This window comes from Herpailurus yagouaroundi, unplaced genomic scaffold (genome assembly GCF_014898765.1).
Source record: "Herpailurus yagouaroundi ecotype Mexico unplaced genomic scaffold, PumYag 355, whole genome shotgun sequence".
NCBI classification, from domain to species: domain Eukaryota; kingdom Metazoa; phylum Chordata; class Mammalia; order Carnivora; family Felidae; genus Herpailurus; species Herpailurus yagouaroundi.
This window is the reverse complement of record NW_024412572.1, coordinates 552,524-569,782: the sequence shown is the minus strand read 5'-3', so window position 1 is coordinate 569,782 and position 17,259 is coordinate 552,524. Positions and strand designations below refer to the sequence as shown.

Sequence of the window (17,259 nt, the reverse complement as noted above, 5' to 3'; positions counted from 1 at the left end):
AGGTCACGATCTAGAGGTCTGTGGGTTCAAGCCCTGCGTCAGGTTCTCTGCTGACAGCTCAGACCCCGGAACCATCTTCAGACTCCCTGTCTCCACCTCTCTGTGCCCCTCCCATGCTCATGCTGTCTCTCAATAATAAAACGTTAAAAAAAAAAAAAAAGGTACTAAAACATGCTTAATTTTATCACGAGTTTGATAAAACTTCAAGACAGCCCCACACTCATCCATGTTGGTAGGCTATAATAGTTTGACTAGTTCTTAGAGTAATTTCTGAAGACCTAATTTGGCAGTGAGATGTTAATATTTAATATCCCTCTCTTACCACTGTTGAACTTGCCATGTTACAACCAATCCTCCCAAGTTTATGCTTTGTTTCTGCCTCCACTCCATACTGAAGACCAGATTATTGTTCCTTACCTGTGTACTTATCAGCATGGCATAGATTTCTTCACCCCAGGTCTCTAGTAGCTTCGCTTAGGTACCTAATTCATTTCAGTGAACAAAGCATTTGGGACACATGCTCCACACTTCCCTTCCAGCTCCCTCCCATTTCTTTGAGATCTCTTCCAGAAGTTGGATGTACAAGGATGTGTCCTTGCTTCCTAACCTCACCCAAATGTGTGAAGTTCCTTCCCAAGACAGTATCACACATTATTAGAATGCCAAGTGTGGACATTCTAGGAATGTCATCGTTCGCTGAACACACAGCTGGCAAAAACGCATTAAAAAAAACAAGACTCTCTGAAACGTATTCAAATAAGCCTCAATTTTAATAAGATCCTCTGCATACACATTTGCTACTGAAAATTGAACTACCACAAAAAACTTTTATTACAACTCTAATTTTTGAAAACCAGAAAACCTAGCCTATGCACCCTGCCATAATTATAATTATGATTATGCTCTCCAGCCAAACCACCCAATATTCTCTATGTATTCCTCCCTGCACAAGTTACGTGGCTTCCAATTTGATGTTAGGGTTTCTTTTAAATGTTTTTATTCGAGAGCATGAGTGGGGGAAGGGCAGAGAGAAATACACACACACACACACACACACACACACACACACACACACAGAATCTGAAGCAGGCTCCAGCCTCCCAACTGCCAGCACAGAACCCTACTCTACAGAGCTCTAGTCGGATGCTTAACCCAACTGAGCCACCCAGGAGCCCCACGTTAGGTTAACCGATCTTCATGACTTCAGGTTTCTCAAACACCCAGGCTACACTCAAAACCCACTAGTGCTTCCTTGGGTCATATCAAAAAGTGGAACTAAAGTATATTGAGGTCACTCAAATGCAAAACACCGGATTCCTCACAAATTATTGTTATCAAGGTAGAAAAGACAGAGCTAATATAGATTATCAAAATATTATACTTTGTCTATAATAGAGCAGCCTTCCCAAGGTGCTGCATAATGATTCTAAAATTACTAGCAAGGAAAACACCATATAATAAGGTTTATGTTTACATAGACTCCATGTCATAATTATTCTCCATGCTGGTATCCTCGGGAGGTCTATGATACAGGCAATAATGACATCTACATCTAAATCTTTCTACTCTGGATTCATCCTGGAAAAAAAAAAAAGAGAGAGATGAATTGCATTAATTTAAATAAAATGGATTAATTGCACCACTAATTGAACTGTAACAACCCTCAAATCTAGGACTGGTTATTAGAATAGCCTTTGAAATACACTTGTGGGGCAAAGAGGAGGCAAGATTGAAATGTATGGGTACTAAAGAATGCCAGATTGCAGATCATTTTGTAATTGTAACATCTGAGCGTCAAAAAATATATTCTAAGGTCATTCTCTGAATGCCTTAAATGTTAAGTCCTCCTAGATTCTGTACTCATGTTATTGCCCTCTTACTACAGAGTACATTGTACATCTACCATAAGATAAAAGTTGGAGAATCTTAGTTGGGGCACCTGGGTGGCTCAGTTGGTTGAGCGGCCGACTTTGGCTCGGGTCATGATCTCGCGGTCCGTGAGTTCGAGCCCCGCGTCGGGCTCTGTGCTGACGGCTCAGAGCCTGGAGCCTGTTTTGGATTCTGTGTCTCCCTCTCTCTGACCCTCCCCCGTTCGTGCTCTGTCTCTCTCTCTGTCTCAAAAATAAATAAACATTAAAATAAATAAATAAAAAATAAAAATAAAATAAAAATATTTTTGAGAGAGCGAGTGGCTGAGGGGCAGAGAGAGAGGCAGAATCCCAAGCAGGCTCTAGGCTGGTCAGCATAGAGCCCAGTGTGGGGCTCGAACTCAGGACCCGAGCCGAAATCAAGAGTCAAGATGCTTAACCCACTGAGCCACCCAGGTGATCTAAAAGTTAAAGAATCTTAAAAACACAAGTGTTATTCACATCCTGCACTCATGAGTGACCGCTGCTCATCATTCTTAACATCCTAATTGACATTGGGTGCCCAGAGTTAGGCAGTGCTGTCAGCCCAGATCACATGAACCTACCGTGGAACGCTGGTTGAAGTAGCGATGATTTTTAATAAACCACATCAGCCTTTCCATCCTTTCTTTCCGAGCAGTTAACAAAGTCCTTACTCCACCCCTCCTCCTGTTGCTGAGTATTCGGTCCACAAGTCCCTGTGGTTTCGTCTCTGTGTCCTGCTGTTGGGGTGGATATTCTGGTAGAGGGGAAGGAAGTTTGATACTAGGGTCGAGAGTCAATTGATTAAGGTTCTTTATTAATACTTCGGAGATGGTTTGAGAGGCAGCTGAAAGACAAAAGAAAGTTAAGATCCATTAGGGTGAATTGCAATATCCAGAAGTCACTTGTCTCTTGCTCAAAGTAGGTGTGCCTGTTAAAACAGGTTAACAATAAACATTGGGAGGTTCTTCAGGGTTAAGATCACACATAGACATTACCTACTGTGTTAGTGTAACACACCTCAAATGGTGAGAGCATACATTTGAAAATGTGCTTAAGAATCCACTGTGATAGGGGTGCCTGGGCGGCTCAGTTGGTTAAGTGGCTGACTTCGGCTCAGGTCATGATCTCTCGGTCCGTGAGTTCGAGCCCCGCTTCGGGCTCTGTGCTGATAGCTCGGAGCCTGGAGCCTGCTTCTGTTTCTGTGTCTCCCTCACTCTCTGCCCCTCCCCATCCGTGCTCTGTCTCTCTTTGCCTTTCAAAAATGAATAAATGTTAAACAAAAATGAAAAAGAATCCACTGTGATAGAGGGCACCTGGGTAGCTCAGTAAATTAAGCCTCTGATTCCAAGAGTTGGTTTCGGCTCAGGTGGTGATCTCAAGTTCCGTGGAGTTTGAGCCCTACATTGGGTTCTGTGCTAACAGTGGGGAGCCTGCTTGGGATTCTTGCTTCTCCTCCTCTGCCCCTCCCCTGCTCCCTCTGCCTCTTGAAATAAATCAACTTAAAAAAGCTAAAAATTAAATAAATAAATAAATAAGAACCCACTATAATGGAAAAGTGCTCATTCTCAGAATTTCCCCCTCTTCCTCTTATCGGCAGTTCTGAGGTTAGATTTTTTTTCCCCCAGTGTCAAAGATACCTTATGTATAGGATTCCAACTGGGAAAAAATATGGGACAGAAATCAGGTATTGGCAGTTCTCCTATTTTCATGTGTGTGAATTTTTAATAGCGGGGTGGGGAGGGGAAGCAAAGCATTAATGCAAGTCAAAATTAGTAAACAAGTTTCAGCAGTTCACCTTGATAATTACAAAAAACCTCTCTCTTAAATTTTCCTAGGGGAAGGTGGGTAGGAGAAAACACTCACCCAGTGAAATAGACAAAGTAACCCGAAATGTAACAGTCTCTCTCCTTAAGCAGAACTAGAAGTCAACTGGCTGTTCCCCCTTCACTCCTACCCAGGCTTTTCCTGGTGTTAATTCTCTCCACTCAAACTCATTTGTTTTGGGAAATCAGCCACTCACTCGCCTCTTTCCGAACCATGATGCATACCCCATACGCACTCCCATCTCATAGAAGGCAGTTAACCTTAATCTTTCCTGTGTGAAAGCATTAAATATAAAAGTCAGTTTCCATCTGACTTCTAGGGACTTGTGCACATGTAAATAAAGATCCCTAGCTGCAGAACCTTCAGGGTCTATGGCAGATTTGAGGAAAAGCAAAGATCGGATCGAATAGACCTTACAAATGTCCCCTTCGTTAATTTCCCCCCTTGTATATGTCCACTCAGGCTCTTCCCTCAAAGACGCAGGGTGGGGTGGCGGTGTGGACTGGTGAGGGGGCGGGGAGGAGAGTGGTGCCTGGCAGGGGATGTTGATGGCAGCAGAATAGAAAATGTCAGGCTTCCCTTCCAGCTGGGGCCCACCTACCACCATCAGCCTACGCCATCCAGCCCCACCATTAGGGTATTAAGGTTTCAAATCCCAAGGGTCTGGTTCTCCAAGGCCAAGCCTGGGATTGGGTGGAGCTCCAAGAGCTTCTCCGGTAGGAGAAGAGCCCAGGAAGGAGAGGGCCTAATTAGCACTATCCCCGGAGCAGCGTTCCCAAGAAAGCCCTCCAGAATGCATCCTACTAATTTACATTACACTCACTGGCTTTTATCGATGGGCCCCCTCCTTCAATTTCCTCCGCAAAGCCATTTCCCTGTTTATTAACATTCCTAAAGGGGAAATTTAGCTGGAAAACCAATTCAGAAAAGGTTGGGGAGATTCAAAAAGCCCATAGGTTACCTTGGGAGTTTAGGCTTCTAATGTTTGGGGTGTTTTTTTTTTGTTTTTCTTTCCTTTTTACCATTCCTGACACGTATTGCGGATAGGCAGACATTTTCAGGCACGGCCTAGGAGTATTCTGGATTGCTTTTCCCCAGAAACTGGGCCGAAAGCATTGAAGTATTCCTGAGCCCAGTAAGCAAGCAATGCAGTTCTCTCCCTTCCCCAGCTTCTAGCTCTTCCCGTTTCTTCCCCAGAGGGACCTACATACACAACGTGGCCCTCCCGCAGGGAAGTGGTTTACTTCTCTGCATTCCTGTGTGTTCCGAAAAGGCACTATCTGGCTTACCTGAGCCTCCCTGGGAATTTTCTTCACTGGCCATCTGAGAAGGTTCTGGGCCACAGGATGGGTAAAGCTTCGTTGGCGAATCCATCGAAAGCCAAGTCTCAGTCCTTCTAGACCTTTGGATTCCAGCGTAAAGCAATGGGCTCAACTAGCTGCCAAGTAGCCTGGAAAGAACGAGATAGCCCAGAAAGGACGAGAAAAACCGAGGCTCCAACAAACCGTGGCGAGAGAAAAAAGAACAAACCTCAAAGTTTCGATCTGGTTTCCTCTTAAAACTACAGATAAGCCAATCAGCGAGCCTATTTTAATGTAAATGCTAATGGTTAAAGGGTAAGGTGAGTGGGCGTCATCCTATTAGTGGAATAAGAGGATAATTCTTCGTCTGCTCTGCATTAAAACAATCATACTCTGTCATGTAGGCTGGGAATTTTTACAAGAACCTCGGGTTGTGTCTCCCTAAGGTTGCCTTAAAAATCTTTTTTTGTTTGTTTGTTTTTTTCAAACTACTTCGGGAGATGGCTCCTGGTTTGTGAACTGGGCTTTAAGGTATTCTCGTGCAGAGAGGTGAAGGGTGGTTTTCCTCCCAATTGGATTAATTCCCAATTAAACTGACTGAGGAAGTTTCCTTAAAGTTTTCCTTGCCTCGCATCTTAAACCTGGGGTTGCTGGTAAGGGAAAGTAGAGGAGAAATAAAGTGTCTGTTATAAACACTTTACTAGCTTGATATTTTATGGATGTGTATCTTGGATCGCTTTCTTTGTTTATTTTTTTTTAACGTTTATTTATTTTTGAGACAGAGAGAGACAGAGCATGACCGGGGGGGGGGGGGGCGGTGGGCAGAGAGAGGGAGACACAGAACTGGAAGCAGGCTCTAGGCTCTGAGCCATCAGCCCAGAGCCCGATGCAGGGCTCGAACTCACGGAGTGTGAGATCATGACCTGAGCTGAAGTCGGACGCCTAACCGACTGAGCCACCCAGGCGCCCCTGTTTGTTTATTTTTGAGAGAGGTAGAGAGAGAGCCTGAGCACGCCAGCAGGGGAGGGGCGGGGGGGGGGGCAGGTAGCGGATCCAAGAGAACTCTGCACGGACAAAGGCAACCCTGAATTGGGGCTCGAACTCACGAACAGTCAGATCGTGACCTGAGCCAAAGTCAGACACTCAATGTACTGAGCCACCCAGGGGGTCCCTGTAATTTTACTTTGTTTTATAGGCTATTAGTTGAATCACACTTAACATTTGTGAGCAGCTGAAATTAACTAAATTTATAAATCCCCTTCCTGCCTCCCCCCATTTGTGCTGAACTCTGGCCAAGAGCACCAATATTAACTGCTGATTTTCTGCTGGAGGTGGGAGAACGAGCCCCCAGCTGTCCCACCCTCTCCCCACCCTCAATGTGCAGCTTCCCCCACTCCCCTTTTAGCTGGAAATCATGAGAAAATACTCAAAAGCAATCTTGCTTGTTTCTAGTAAAAAAGCAAGTCAAGGTTCTGATCAAGAAATATTTGTATAGGTGATGAGGAACAGCCCTAAGTACATGTTTGGTCACAATACTTGATTCAGGCGTTTCTGGAAAAGTGCAGCCTCCAGATAGCCAGCATCCACAGCACCTGGTAACTTGTTAGATATGATTAGAAAGCACCGAGCTCCAACCCACATCTACTGAATCAAAGACCACGGCCCAGCCATCACCGATGTAGTGATTCTGAGGTGTGCTAACGGTTAAGAAGCTCTGCTTAATGGCGTTCTTGACTCTCCACGCCTTTTGTTCTCGTCTGTTTCCTCCCTTGCCCTGGATACTGGTCCCATGGCAGCCTCTCAAAATTCCGTTGGGAGAGGTGAGGGCAAAAATCAGATTACAGGAGGTACAAGATTAAGAAGACAGTGAAAAAGGCCGGTACAGACTCCCAAGAAATCCAGGTTTAGGACAAAGGGGAGAGAGCCTTGGCTGCAAGAAGGTGCAGGATATGAATGGTGGAGGTTCAGTTTGCTTCAACATGACAGAAGCTGGGATAAAAGCAAAGGAAAGTAAAAATACGGAGAGATGGGATACTTGGGGAAACACCCCCCCAAAATATGCTTTAAACAATCAGACTTTTTTTTTTAATTTTTTTTTTCAACATTTATTTATTTTTGGGACAGAGAGAGACAGAGCATGAACGGGGGAGGGGCAGAGAGAGAGGGAGACACAGAATCGGAAACAGGCTCCAGGCTCCGAGCCATCAGCCCAGAGCCCGACGCGGGGCTCGAACTCACGGACCGCGAGATCGTGACCTGGCTGCAGTCGGACGCTCAACCGACTGCGCCACCCAGGCGCCCCAATCAGATTTTTTTTTTAAAAAGTCTTATTTATTTATGAGAGAGAGTGAGAGAAGGCACGAGCCTGAGAAGGGGAGAGACAGAGAGAGGAAGAGAGAGAATCCCAAGCAGACTCTCACTGTTAGTGCAGAGCCCATTATGGGGCTTGAACTCACAAACCCTGAGATCATGACCTGAGCCAAAACCAAGAGTCAGATGCTTAACCAACTGAGCCACGCAGGTGCCCCGAGATTAAAAAAACCTTTCAGGGGGCACCTGGGTGGCTCAGTTGGTTAAACGACCGAGTTCAGCTCAGGTCATGATCTCATGGCTCATGAGTTCGAGTCCCATGTCAGGCTCTGTGCTGACAGCTCAGAGCCTGGAGCCTGCTTTGGATTCTGTGTCTCCCTCTCTCTGCCCTTCCCTTGCTCACTCTCTGCCTCTCTCTCAAAAATAAATAAACATTAAAAAAAAAATCTTTCAAAATTCTGACACATTTCTATTTAACATGTTTTTTTTTTTTCTTTATAGTATGAAAGATGAGGTAAAAAGCCAAACAGACTAAAGCAACTTGGAGAATAAAAAAAGACTGTAAAAGCATACATCAAGGAAACTATCCCTAATTTCTCCAGAGATAAGAAATCATATAACAGGGGCACCTGGCTGGCTTAGAAGAGTATGTAGCTCTTGATCACAGGGTCGTGAGGTCAAGCCCCACAGTGGCTGTAGAGATTACTTAAAAATAAAATGGTTTTTTAAAAAAAAATCATATAACATATAATGCTATATAACATAAACAGGATGCCCTTTTTAAAGAAGTAAAACAGCGAAAATAGAATACCTGGAAATGAGAAATTTGATGTTAGAAACTAAAAAAAAAACATGGTTTGAAGAAGAAATCGAAGATATTCCCTCAATAATTAAAGCAGAACCACAAACAGACGTAAAATAGGAGAGGAGATATAAGAAAATGAAAATTTAAGATCAGGAAGTATAATGGCTTTCAGATTCTTCAACAACAACACCGAAGGCTAGAGGATAGTGGAGAAATCCCTTCCACATTCTGAAGGAAAATGCTTTCCAACCTAGAATTCTGCATTAGTCAAACGACTGAGCCAGTGTGGAACATCCTCAAACATTCAGTTTCTCAAAAAATGTCACCACTGGCATAGTTTCCTTAGTCTTGTGGCAAATTAACTTGATATGAGAACACTACCACGTAAGTATTCCTAAGGTCATGAAACAGGCTCACAGACCATACTAAAAAGCTCATTAAAAATTTTTTTTTAATTTTTGGGACAGAGAGAGACAGAGCATGAACGGGGGAGGGGCAGAGAGAGAGAGAGAGACACAGAATTGGAAACAGGCTCCAGGCTCTGAGCCATCAGCCCAGGGCCTGACGCGGGGCTCGAACTCCCAGACCGCGAGATCGTGACCTGGCTGAAGTCGGACGCTTAACCGACTGCGCCACCCAGGCGCCCCAAAATTTTTTTTAATTAAAAATCAAAACACTCCTATCTTGCCAGTTTTTTTAAGTCAATTTAACGAGCACAGCAAAAAGCAAAGCAAAAGGAAGGGGGCAGACAGAACGTTAAAAACAAGACGATAGGCCCAAAATGGAGTCGCTCATGCTAAGCCCCATGTCACCAAATTGAAATTGAATTCAATTACAATGTTGGCTCTCCCAGCATGCAATTTGAAACCAGTTAATCAGAATCTCCACATCAATACTAGTTAGGTAATCTGTGCAACTAATCGACCCCTGCCATGCCCTAAAGGAAAGTACCCTTGCAATAACCAATCTGCGTTCTTGCCTAGAACAACTTTCAGAATCCTGCTCCTTTCTGCCTATAAACTCTCTTTTCTTGTGTAGCTCTTTAGAATTTCTTTCTATTTCCTATACCGGATGCTGCCCAATGCATGAATCGTTGAACAAAGCCAATAAGATCTTTAAAATTTACTCCCCTGAATTTTGTTTTTTAGAAATAGGATACAATCTAGACGAATGGTTCTTAATTCCGAAGTTATGGGATATGCAGTTGATAGGGTTCATACACGCTCCCCTAAAATATGACATCTTGGGGCTCCTGGGTGTCTCAGCTGGTTAAGCCACCTGTGTGAGTTTGGGAGTTAGAGCCCCACGTTGGGCTTCGCGCTGGCAGTGCAGAGCCTGCTTGGAATTGTCTCTCCCCCCCCTCTTTCTGCCCCTCCCCTGCTCATGCGCTGTCTCTCTCTCTCTCTCTCAAAATAAATAAGTAAACTTTAGGGGTGCCTGAGTGGCTCAATCGGTGTAACCACCTGACTTCGGCTCAGGTCATGATCTCCTGGTTCCTGAGTTTGAAGCCCCAACCCCCCCCCTCCCCCTCGCTCGGTGCTTACAGCTCGGATCCTGGAGCCTCCTTCAGATTCTGTATCTCCCTCTCTCTCTGCCCCTTCCCCGCTCATGCGCTGTCTCTCTCTCTCAAAAATGAATAAACTTTAACAAAATAACATAAATAAACTTAAAAAAATGAACACATAAAATATGACGTCTTGCCATATTGACAATTTCAAGCTGAGAGGTGCTCTTCCCATACCTGGAAGGGAACGTCTTCATCGCCTGCTAAATTTCCCCCCCCTACTCCTTAACCTACGATATCCTTCCACGACCGTCTCCTCTTCCTCAAACCTAGCATAAAAACGCTCAGGTTTAACTCTTCGTTCAGGTCTTCATTTCCTCCTGGAGGCTCCTGTAGGGAAAACTCGCGATGAGTAGATGTGTGTGCTTTTCTCCTGCTAATCTGCCTTGGTCAGTTTAATTTTGAGACCCAGCCAGGGACCTTCACGGGGTCAAGGAAAGCTGCTTCGTTCCCCACACCGTGTTTATATGTTTGTCTCTCTACCACTCCTCCTTCCGCTTTGACGGGGTGGTCATGAGAACCAGAGTGGAGGTTTGAGGAAAGTGCCGAAGGAGCAGGTGCTAGGTACCAATAACGTACACTGATTCCACCAGTGAAATAGGCCTGGCCATAGCTATAGCTTGCCGAGTAGCCTGGTGAGCAATCATGAATTTTATTTGCATTTTAAAGGCAGACCGCAACGGGATAAAAGTGGGTGCCACTAACCGGTGGCTGATTTAGGGATCAGGCAGTTGCCAGTCCGCAGGTGATATGATCATAGCTTGTTCTTTCCCTACCTTTCTTTCTGCAAGTAATAACTTTTTTAAAAATCTTATTGGTTGCTATTTGACTTACTGTATATATTTATATTTTAACTTACTGTATATTTGGGGGCGCCTGGGTGGCTCGGTGGGTTGGGCGACCGACTTCCGCTGGGGTCATGATCTCGCTGTTGGTGACTTGGAGCCCCGCGTTGGGCTCTGTGCCGACAGCTTAGAGCCTGGAGCCTGCTTTGGATTCTGTGTCACCCTCTCTCTCTCTGCCCCTCCCCTGCTCGTAGAGTACATAAATCCCCTGTCTCTCAAAAATAAATAAACAGGGGCGCCTGGGTGGCTCAGTGGGTTAAGCGGCCGACTTCAGCTCAGGTCACGATCTCACGGTCCGTGAGTTCGAGCCCCGCGTCAGGCTCTGGGCTGATGGCTTGGAGCCTGGAGCCTGTTTCCGATTCTGTGTCTCCCTCTCTCACTGCCCCTCCCCAGTTCATGCTCTGTCTCTCTCTGTCCCAAAAATAAATAAACGTTAAAAAATTAAAAGAAAATAATAAACATTAAAAATCAAAAATATATTACAAAAATAATAACTTACTGTATATTTAAACACCCAATGAACTCTACGAATACCTCATGTGCTACTTATTTAGTGAGTATCCACACTTAACTATGAGTTATCTCCTAAGTACTAACTTACAGCCGGGCTTAACATTTAAGAGTATCTCCATCCTATTTCTTCTCTCCCTCTATTGCAGAATCGAATATTCTCAAATAACACTTCAAATGCATGTTGTACCTTTTAACAGGAATGTTGATCTAACTAAAACAGAAAATAACCGAATCAGAAGAATGAGGAGATTGGAAATATGTGAGTGTGAGGTACAGGAGAAGAAAGGACTAAATCTGTGTGTCAGAATTCGATACTAATGTCTAACACCAAAAAACAAAAATAAAAATAAAGACGTATCATTGTCAGCTTGCTATTTTGAAATGAGGAGACAAACGGGGTGCCTGGGTGACTCAGTCGCTTAAGCATCTAACTGGCTCAGGTCATGATCTCGCAGTTCGTGAGTTCGAGCCCCGTGTTGGGCTCTGTGCTGGCAGCTGGGAGCCTGGAGTGTGTTTCCTTCTCTCCCTCTCTCTCTCTCTCTCTCTCTCTCTCTCTCTCTCTCTCTCGGCTCCTCCCCACCCCCTCTCTCTCTCAAAAATAAATAAGCATTAAAAAAAAAAAATCTAGTCTCTTAGCAACTGTTGAAGTTTATAATACAAAGTATACTTTGTATTTTGAAGATTATAATACTATAATCACTATTTTGTGCATCAGAACTCGAGAACTTACATCCAAGCTGCACATGATTTCCTCTTCTAGTACCTTAGTGCTTTGTACTTGTTTCTTCATGTCGTTCTCTGCTACCCTCAGTAGAAGACAAAGGAGGACGGACCCAGGAGGTGGACCGAGTGGTTGACAGGAAAACCTTTAAGGAAACAGTCCAAGGAGCTCAAACTTTTTCTATGTGTTGGGGAAGACTACCATTATTTTTCCTTCTGTCGTCCAACACTCAGGTCTAGCTTGCACAGCAGGGAGGTTTTTAGGCAATCCTGAAGACACCACTAGAAAAGACAGGCTCTTTAGATTTTCCAGTAAAATTGTAGAAGCTGTAGTTTTTGTGAGAGAATTGAAATTGGAAGCGTATCTGTTCTAATTCAATTTCGGTACCACCCACCTGATTCTCTCCGTCAACGGTTCATTTATTTTTAAATGGCTGCCAGATACGCTTATTTGATAGGCTCAAAGGAGGTAAGCATTGACTTTCCAAGTCAGTTCCACCTACCATTTTATTGGAAGTCTGGCTCTAATTGATCTGAATTTCTTTTCAGATCCTCTTAAAGCCATTTGGAAGCCTTAAATGTCACCTTTCTTTCCAGACTCAGAGATCTAGGAGGAAACTTCAAGCTGTGGCTAGAGCTCCACGGACTGACCACAGAAGTTTACCCTGAACTAGAGTATTCACCCAAGACCAGGGGAGAAAATTAACAGGAAGACAGGCCAAGTAACCCCCTTTTGTTTTCCCCTTTCTTAAAAAAAAATTTTTTTTTTCAACATTTATTTATTTTTGGGACAGAGAGAGACAGAGCATGAACGGGGGAGGGACAGAGAGAGAGGGAGACACAGAACCGGAAACAGGCTCCAGGCTCTGAGCCATCAGCCCAGAGCCTGACGCGGGGCTCGAACTCACGGACCGCAAGATCGTGACCTGGCTGAAGTCGGACGCTCAACCGACTGCGCCACCCAGGCGCCCCATCCCCTTTCTTGATAAGAGGAAATTTCAGATTCTTTGTATTAATTTCCAGCCTTTGAAGAGGCAATATAATTTTTTTATTGTTTATCTATTTTTGAGAGAGAGAACGTGCAAGCTGGGGAGAGGCAGGGAGTGAGGGGGACAGAGGATCCGAAGCAGGCTTGGTGCTATCAGCAGAAGTGGGAGGCTTAACCAACTGAGCCATCCAGGTGCTTCGAAGGAGAAATGTAATTAAGCAAAGTTCCTCAAACCAGAAGAGGCAGGAGGGTGGGACCCTCCGGGGGCAAGACAGGAAAGCGAAGGGAAAGTCTATAAGGGGGAGCTGCATTGTTAAACTACGTCGACATTGCATTCTTAAAAACAAGGTAACAGTCCCCAAGTGGAATCCCTTTGCTAAGCCCCACATCACCAAACCAAGAATTAATTACAGTTTGGCTCTTCCAGAAATGGAATCTTAAGCCAGTCATTCAGGGATCACCTGATCAGCACTAGTTAGATAATCTATCTGATCGACCCCTGCCATCCCCTAAAGTGACATAACCTTGCCATAACCAGCCTGCTTTTTGCCCACGTATAATGGCTTAGTTCCCGCTCCTTTCTGCCTTAAACATCTTTCATGTTGCACAGCCCCTTGGAGCTTCTTTCTATCTGCTAGATTGGATGCTGGCCTATTCGAATTGATTTTGCTCAAATAAACTCTTGACACGTTTTAATACGCCTAAGTTCACGACGTGTTTTTGTTTTTGTTTTGCCTAAAGCGGTCCACATAATTTTATTCACATTTGAACTCCACTGGAGTCAGGGATGAAGTGTCATCTTTCATCCCAAGAATGAAGTCTTCAGGTAACGTCTCAAGGGCTATCTGAGCTAAGCGGTCATCATAAGAAGGTAGGGTCCCTGATTTCTCTAATTCACAGGTTTCTGCTTTCTGGAGGCCTCCAGTGAATCACCATGCTGCCAAAGTCCACACAGAGCCAGTCATCATCGTCCTTCCTTTCTATCTTAACAGGAGGTCCACTTTTACGTCTCGGGTATTTTACAGTTTCACCACGTGGTCGGCGATGGCATGTGAGCGTCTCGTGCAAGCAAGTTCCACTATCAGTCACAGAGGAATCTGTATGTTTCACTTCTGGAGGAACCTTAATCACACAAACGTCTCTTGCATTTTCTAGCCTCAAAAGTGAAACCAGCACATCGATGTCTAACTTGGGGCCAGAACGATCTGCCGGGCCTGACTCCAGGCGCCGGACGCCCGCTGCCCCTCGGCCACGCGCCGCAGTGAACGTCGCGCCGGAGTCCAGGAGTCAGGCAGGCCGGGCCGAGCGCTGGTCCCTCCTTCAGGCGCCAGGGGCCAGCATCCCAAGCCCCGCCAGGCACCTGCTGCCACCCTGCGCCACAGCAGCGTCCCAGCCGCCTCCCCACACGGACCGCCTGCATAAATTAATCTCTTAACAGCCCAGAACCCCCTAGTCCCTGGACTCATTTCTGCAAAGGGGAATGTTAGCGCAATGGCTTAATCTGCTGGAGGCCGGAGGAGGAGGAAAGTCTTTAAAATCTGATGAGTCTAATCTGCCCCGGGGGTGTGAACGGATGGTGTCAGAATCCTGGCTCTAATTTTTTTTTTTTTTTTTTTTTTTTAATCTGTGGAGCCCACGTTTTTTCCTCCCGGGTGGGTTCTCCGGTTTGAAAATGTTTTCCATTCAACTGTGCCAGGTTGGTTTCGGGCTGGGCAACAGAGCCGCAGGCAAAATAAACGTGTTGCCCTCAGGGAGCAAAAATTCTGGCGGGTAGGGACGACAAACCAGAGATCCAAACTACAGGGTGGGTCGCGAAAAGTATTCCAAAGAGAGGCCAAACCTGGTAAAGGAGAGGGGAAGGCGGCTGTTGTCGAAATCCTCCCAAACACAATCAGTGAACTCCCTCGGCTGCCTGGCTCACCCGCCGGCCCCACCCCGGCCTCCCAGCCCCGCAGGTGTTGTCCCCCTTTGCGCCCACTCAGTTCTCGACGGCGCCTTGGGTCGAGAAGTGTTTCCACCGCATCCCAGGCCATCTGCCCCGGATTCGGGCCTGGAGGCCCGATGAGCGGGGCGGGGGACGAGCTGCCTGGCACCTGCGACCAGCAACGGCCTGGGGACCAGTGGTCGCTGCGGCCCCCGCGCCTGTGCGCGGAACTGCCCCTCGCTTTGCCCCTTCTCTGCCCGCACCTCCTGCACTTGCCTTCCTTTCCACCTTCGTTCTTGAAATTGCACAGCGGAGAATCGATGCTCCCAGAGGTCGAATCCTGCGTCTGCGAGCAGTTATTGGACAGCTTAGTGGAAAACGCTGAATGACTTTGAGAATGTGAGAGCCCGCTGAAGAGCGGCGTGCGGGACGGGGTTCTGATGGGAAGAGGTCAGGATTGGCCCGTGAATTTCCAACATTGGAGGTTTGAGTGAAGAATCTGGAACCAGGGAGGTAACTGGTTAACTAGTCAATCAGGCCGATCAGAGGAGAGTAGCAAATATTGTCAGCATTCCCAGGTTTGCTAAAAGGTGAGATTTCAGGAAAGGCTTTTCTTTTTTTGGTAAGGCTCGGCAGAACACGCAGTAGATAATCCTGGTGAGAGGCACAGCCCGAGTGGAACTTTCTATTTCAGCTTTGGAAACCCAGTCCAGAGATCAGAGGAGTGCCTTGTGTCTTTGCCCCTGTTTCATTAACCTTCTGCCTTGGCTTCTCTTTTTTATTATTTATTTATTTAAAAAAATTTGTTTTAATGTTTATTTATTTTTGAGAGAGAGACAGAGACAGAGTGTGAGCGAGAGAGAGGGAGACACAGAATCCGAAGCAGGCTGCAGACTGAACTGTCAGCACAGAGCCTGACACGGGGCTCGAACCCACGAACTATGAGATCATGACCTGAGTCGAAGTCAGACGCTTAACTGACTGAGGCGCCCAGGTGCCCCTTCTCTTTTTAAATTTTTATTTATGTTTTATAAATGTTTAGTTATCTTTGAGACAGAGTGGGAATGGGGGAGGGGCAGAGAGAGAAGGAGACCAAGGATCTGAAGGGATCAGCCGAGAGCCTGATGTGGGACTGGAACTCACAAACCTGTGAGATCATGACCTGAGCAGAAGTCGGACCCTTAGCCGACTGAGCCACCCAGGCACCCCTTTGGCTTTTTTTTTTTTTTTTTTTTTTTTTTTTGAGAAAAGAAACCCAGACACAAAGTCTCCGGGCCTTTCCTTTTTCTCCCCCTGAAGAACTTCCAGGCAGTCCTCTGTTCACTTGTTAAAGAGGGTGTCTAATTTGGGAGGGACAAGGGACTTTCAGAGGATGCTGTTCACCCTAATAGTTCTTACGTGCTTTGCTTTCACCAGCCTCCCGCTCCTCAGAAATGCTGGCAGAGGGCCTCAGCCCTGGTACCAAGCTCCCATCCTTTCTACGGGAAGGACAACAGGGCAAGAAGTTTGGACACCTATGCTTTTCAACTCCCCATATTACAGTGTCCATGATCCCCTTGTCTTTTCCCTGCAGCTTTGTCATTCCCATGTCATTATCCTCATTTTGTAAGCTAGCTATATAATTTGAAAGCTTTTCTGACTTCAATTTGCCATTGTTGCATTTTATTTATTGGCTGCAAGAAGAAGCATTAGGACTCAGGGGCTGCAAATATTATCGAATTCTAACATCAGTAAATTGAGATGAGGGGCGCCTGGGTGGGTGGCTCAGTCAGTAAGGTGTTCGACTTTTTTTTTTTTTTTTTATGTTTATTTATTTTGAGAGAGAGAGAGAGAAAACATGAGCAGGGGAGGGCCAGAGAGAGAGGGAGACGGAGAATCCCAAGCAGGCTCTGCTGTGATCTCAGAGCCTAACTCGAGGCTTGAACTCAGGAACCTTGAGATCATGACCTGAGCCAAAATCAAGAATCAGACACGTAACTGACTGAGCCACCAGGCACCCCAGTTAAGTGTTCAACTCTTGATTTTTGACTCAGGTCATGATCCCAGGGTGTTGGGATCAAGCCCTGGGTCCGGTTCCACTGCTGGGCACGAAGCCTGCTTGAGATTCTCTCTCTCTCCCTCAGCCCCTCTTCCCTCAATTGTGCACTCTCTTGCTCTCTAAAATTTTTTTTTTAATTTTTACAAATTAAAAGAAGAAATTAACAATTATTATATTATATGCATATTTTATGCCCCTCACACAAAAGCTGAGCATATATGTGAAGCACTGCTATCAATTTTTTTAATTTTTTTAATTTATTTTGAGAGAGAGAGACAGAGCACAAGTGAAGAAGGGGCAGAAAGAGATAGAGGGGCACCTGGGTGGCTCAGTCAGTTAAGCATCTGACTTCGGCTCGGGTCAGCATCTCGCGGTTCGTGAGTTCGAGCCCTGCCTCGGGCTCTGTGCTGACAGCGCAGAGCCCGGAGCCTGCTTCAGATTCTGTGTCTCCCCCTCTCTCTGTGTCTCCCCCCCCACTCACACTCTGTCTCTCTCTCCCTCAAGAATAAACAAACATTAAAACAATTTTTTTTTA

General features: G+C 45.7%; 1 protein-coding gene and 1 pseudogene across 1 annotated transcript; both read right to left on the bottom strand.

The window, feature by feature from the left end:
* Positions 1-742: 742 nt before the first annotated feature.
* On the bottom strand, positions 743-5,368 carry DPPA3 (developmental pluripotency associated 3). The gene is made up of 3 exons (XM_040462714.1): positions 5,006-5,368; positions 2,474-2,736; positions 743-1,578 (listed from the first exon to the last, which is right to left on the bottom strand). Exons 1-3 carry the CDS (start codon positions 5,088-5,090, stop codon positions 1,471-1,473), a joined length of 456 nt encoding a protein of 151 aa, XP_040318648.1. The 5' UTR covers positions 5,091-5,368; the 3' UTR covers positions 743-1,470.
* Positions 5,369-13,517: 8,149 nt separating this feature from the next.
* On the bottom strand, positions 13,518-14,795 carry LOC121021929 (mitochondrial assembly of ribosomal large subunit protein 1-like; annotated as a pseudogene).
* Positions 14,796-17,259: the final 2,464 nt, after the last annotated feature.

Coding starts and splice junctions, on each gene's coding strand:
- DPPA3 (XM_040462714.1), bottom strand. CDS start 5,090: ATGGATTCGCCAACGAAGCTTTACCCATCCTGTGGCCCAGAACCTTCT. Junction 2,737..5,005: donor AAATTCCCAGGGAGGCTCAG/GTAAGCCAGATA, acceptor TTTGTCTTTCAG/CTGCCTCTCAAACCATCTCC. Junction 1,579..2,473: donor ACTTCAACCAGCGTTCCACG/GTAGGTTCATGT, acceptor TTTTTTTTCCAG/GATGAATCCAGAGTAGAAAG.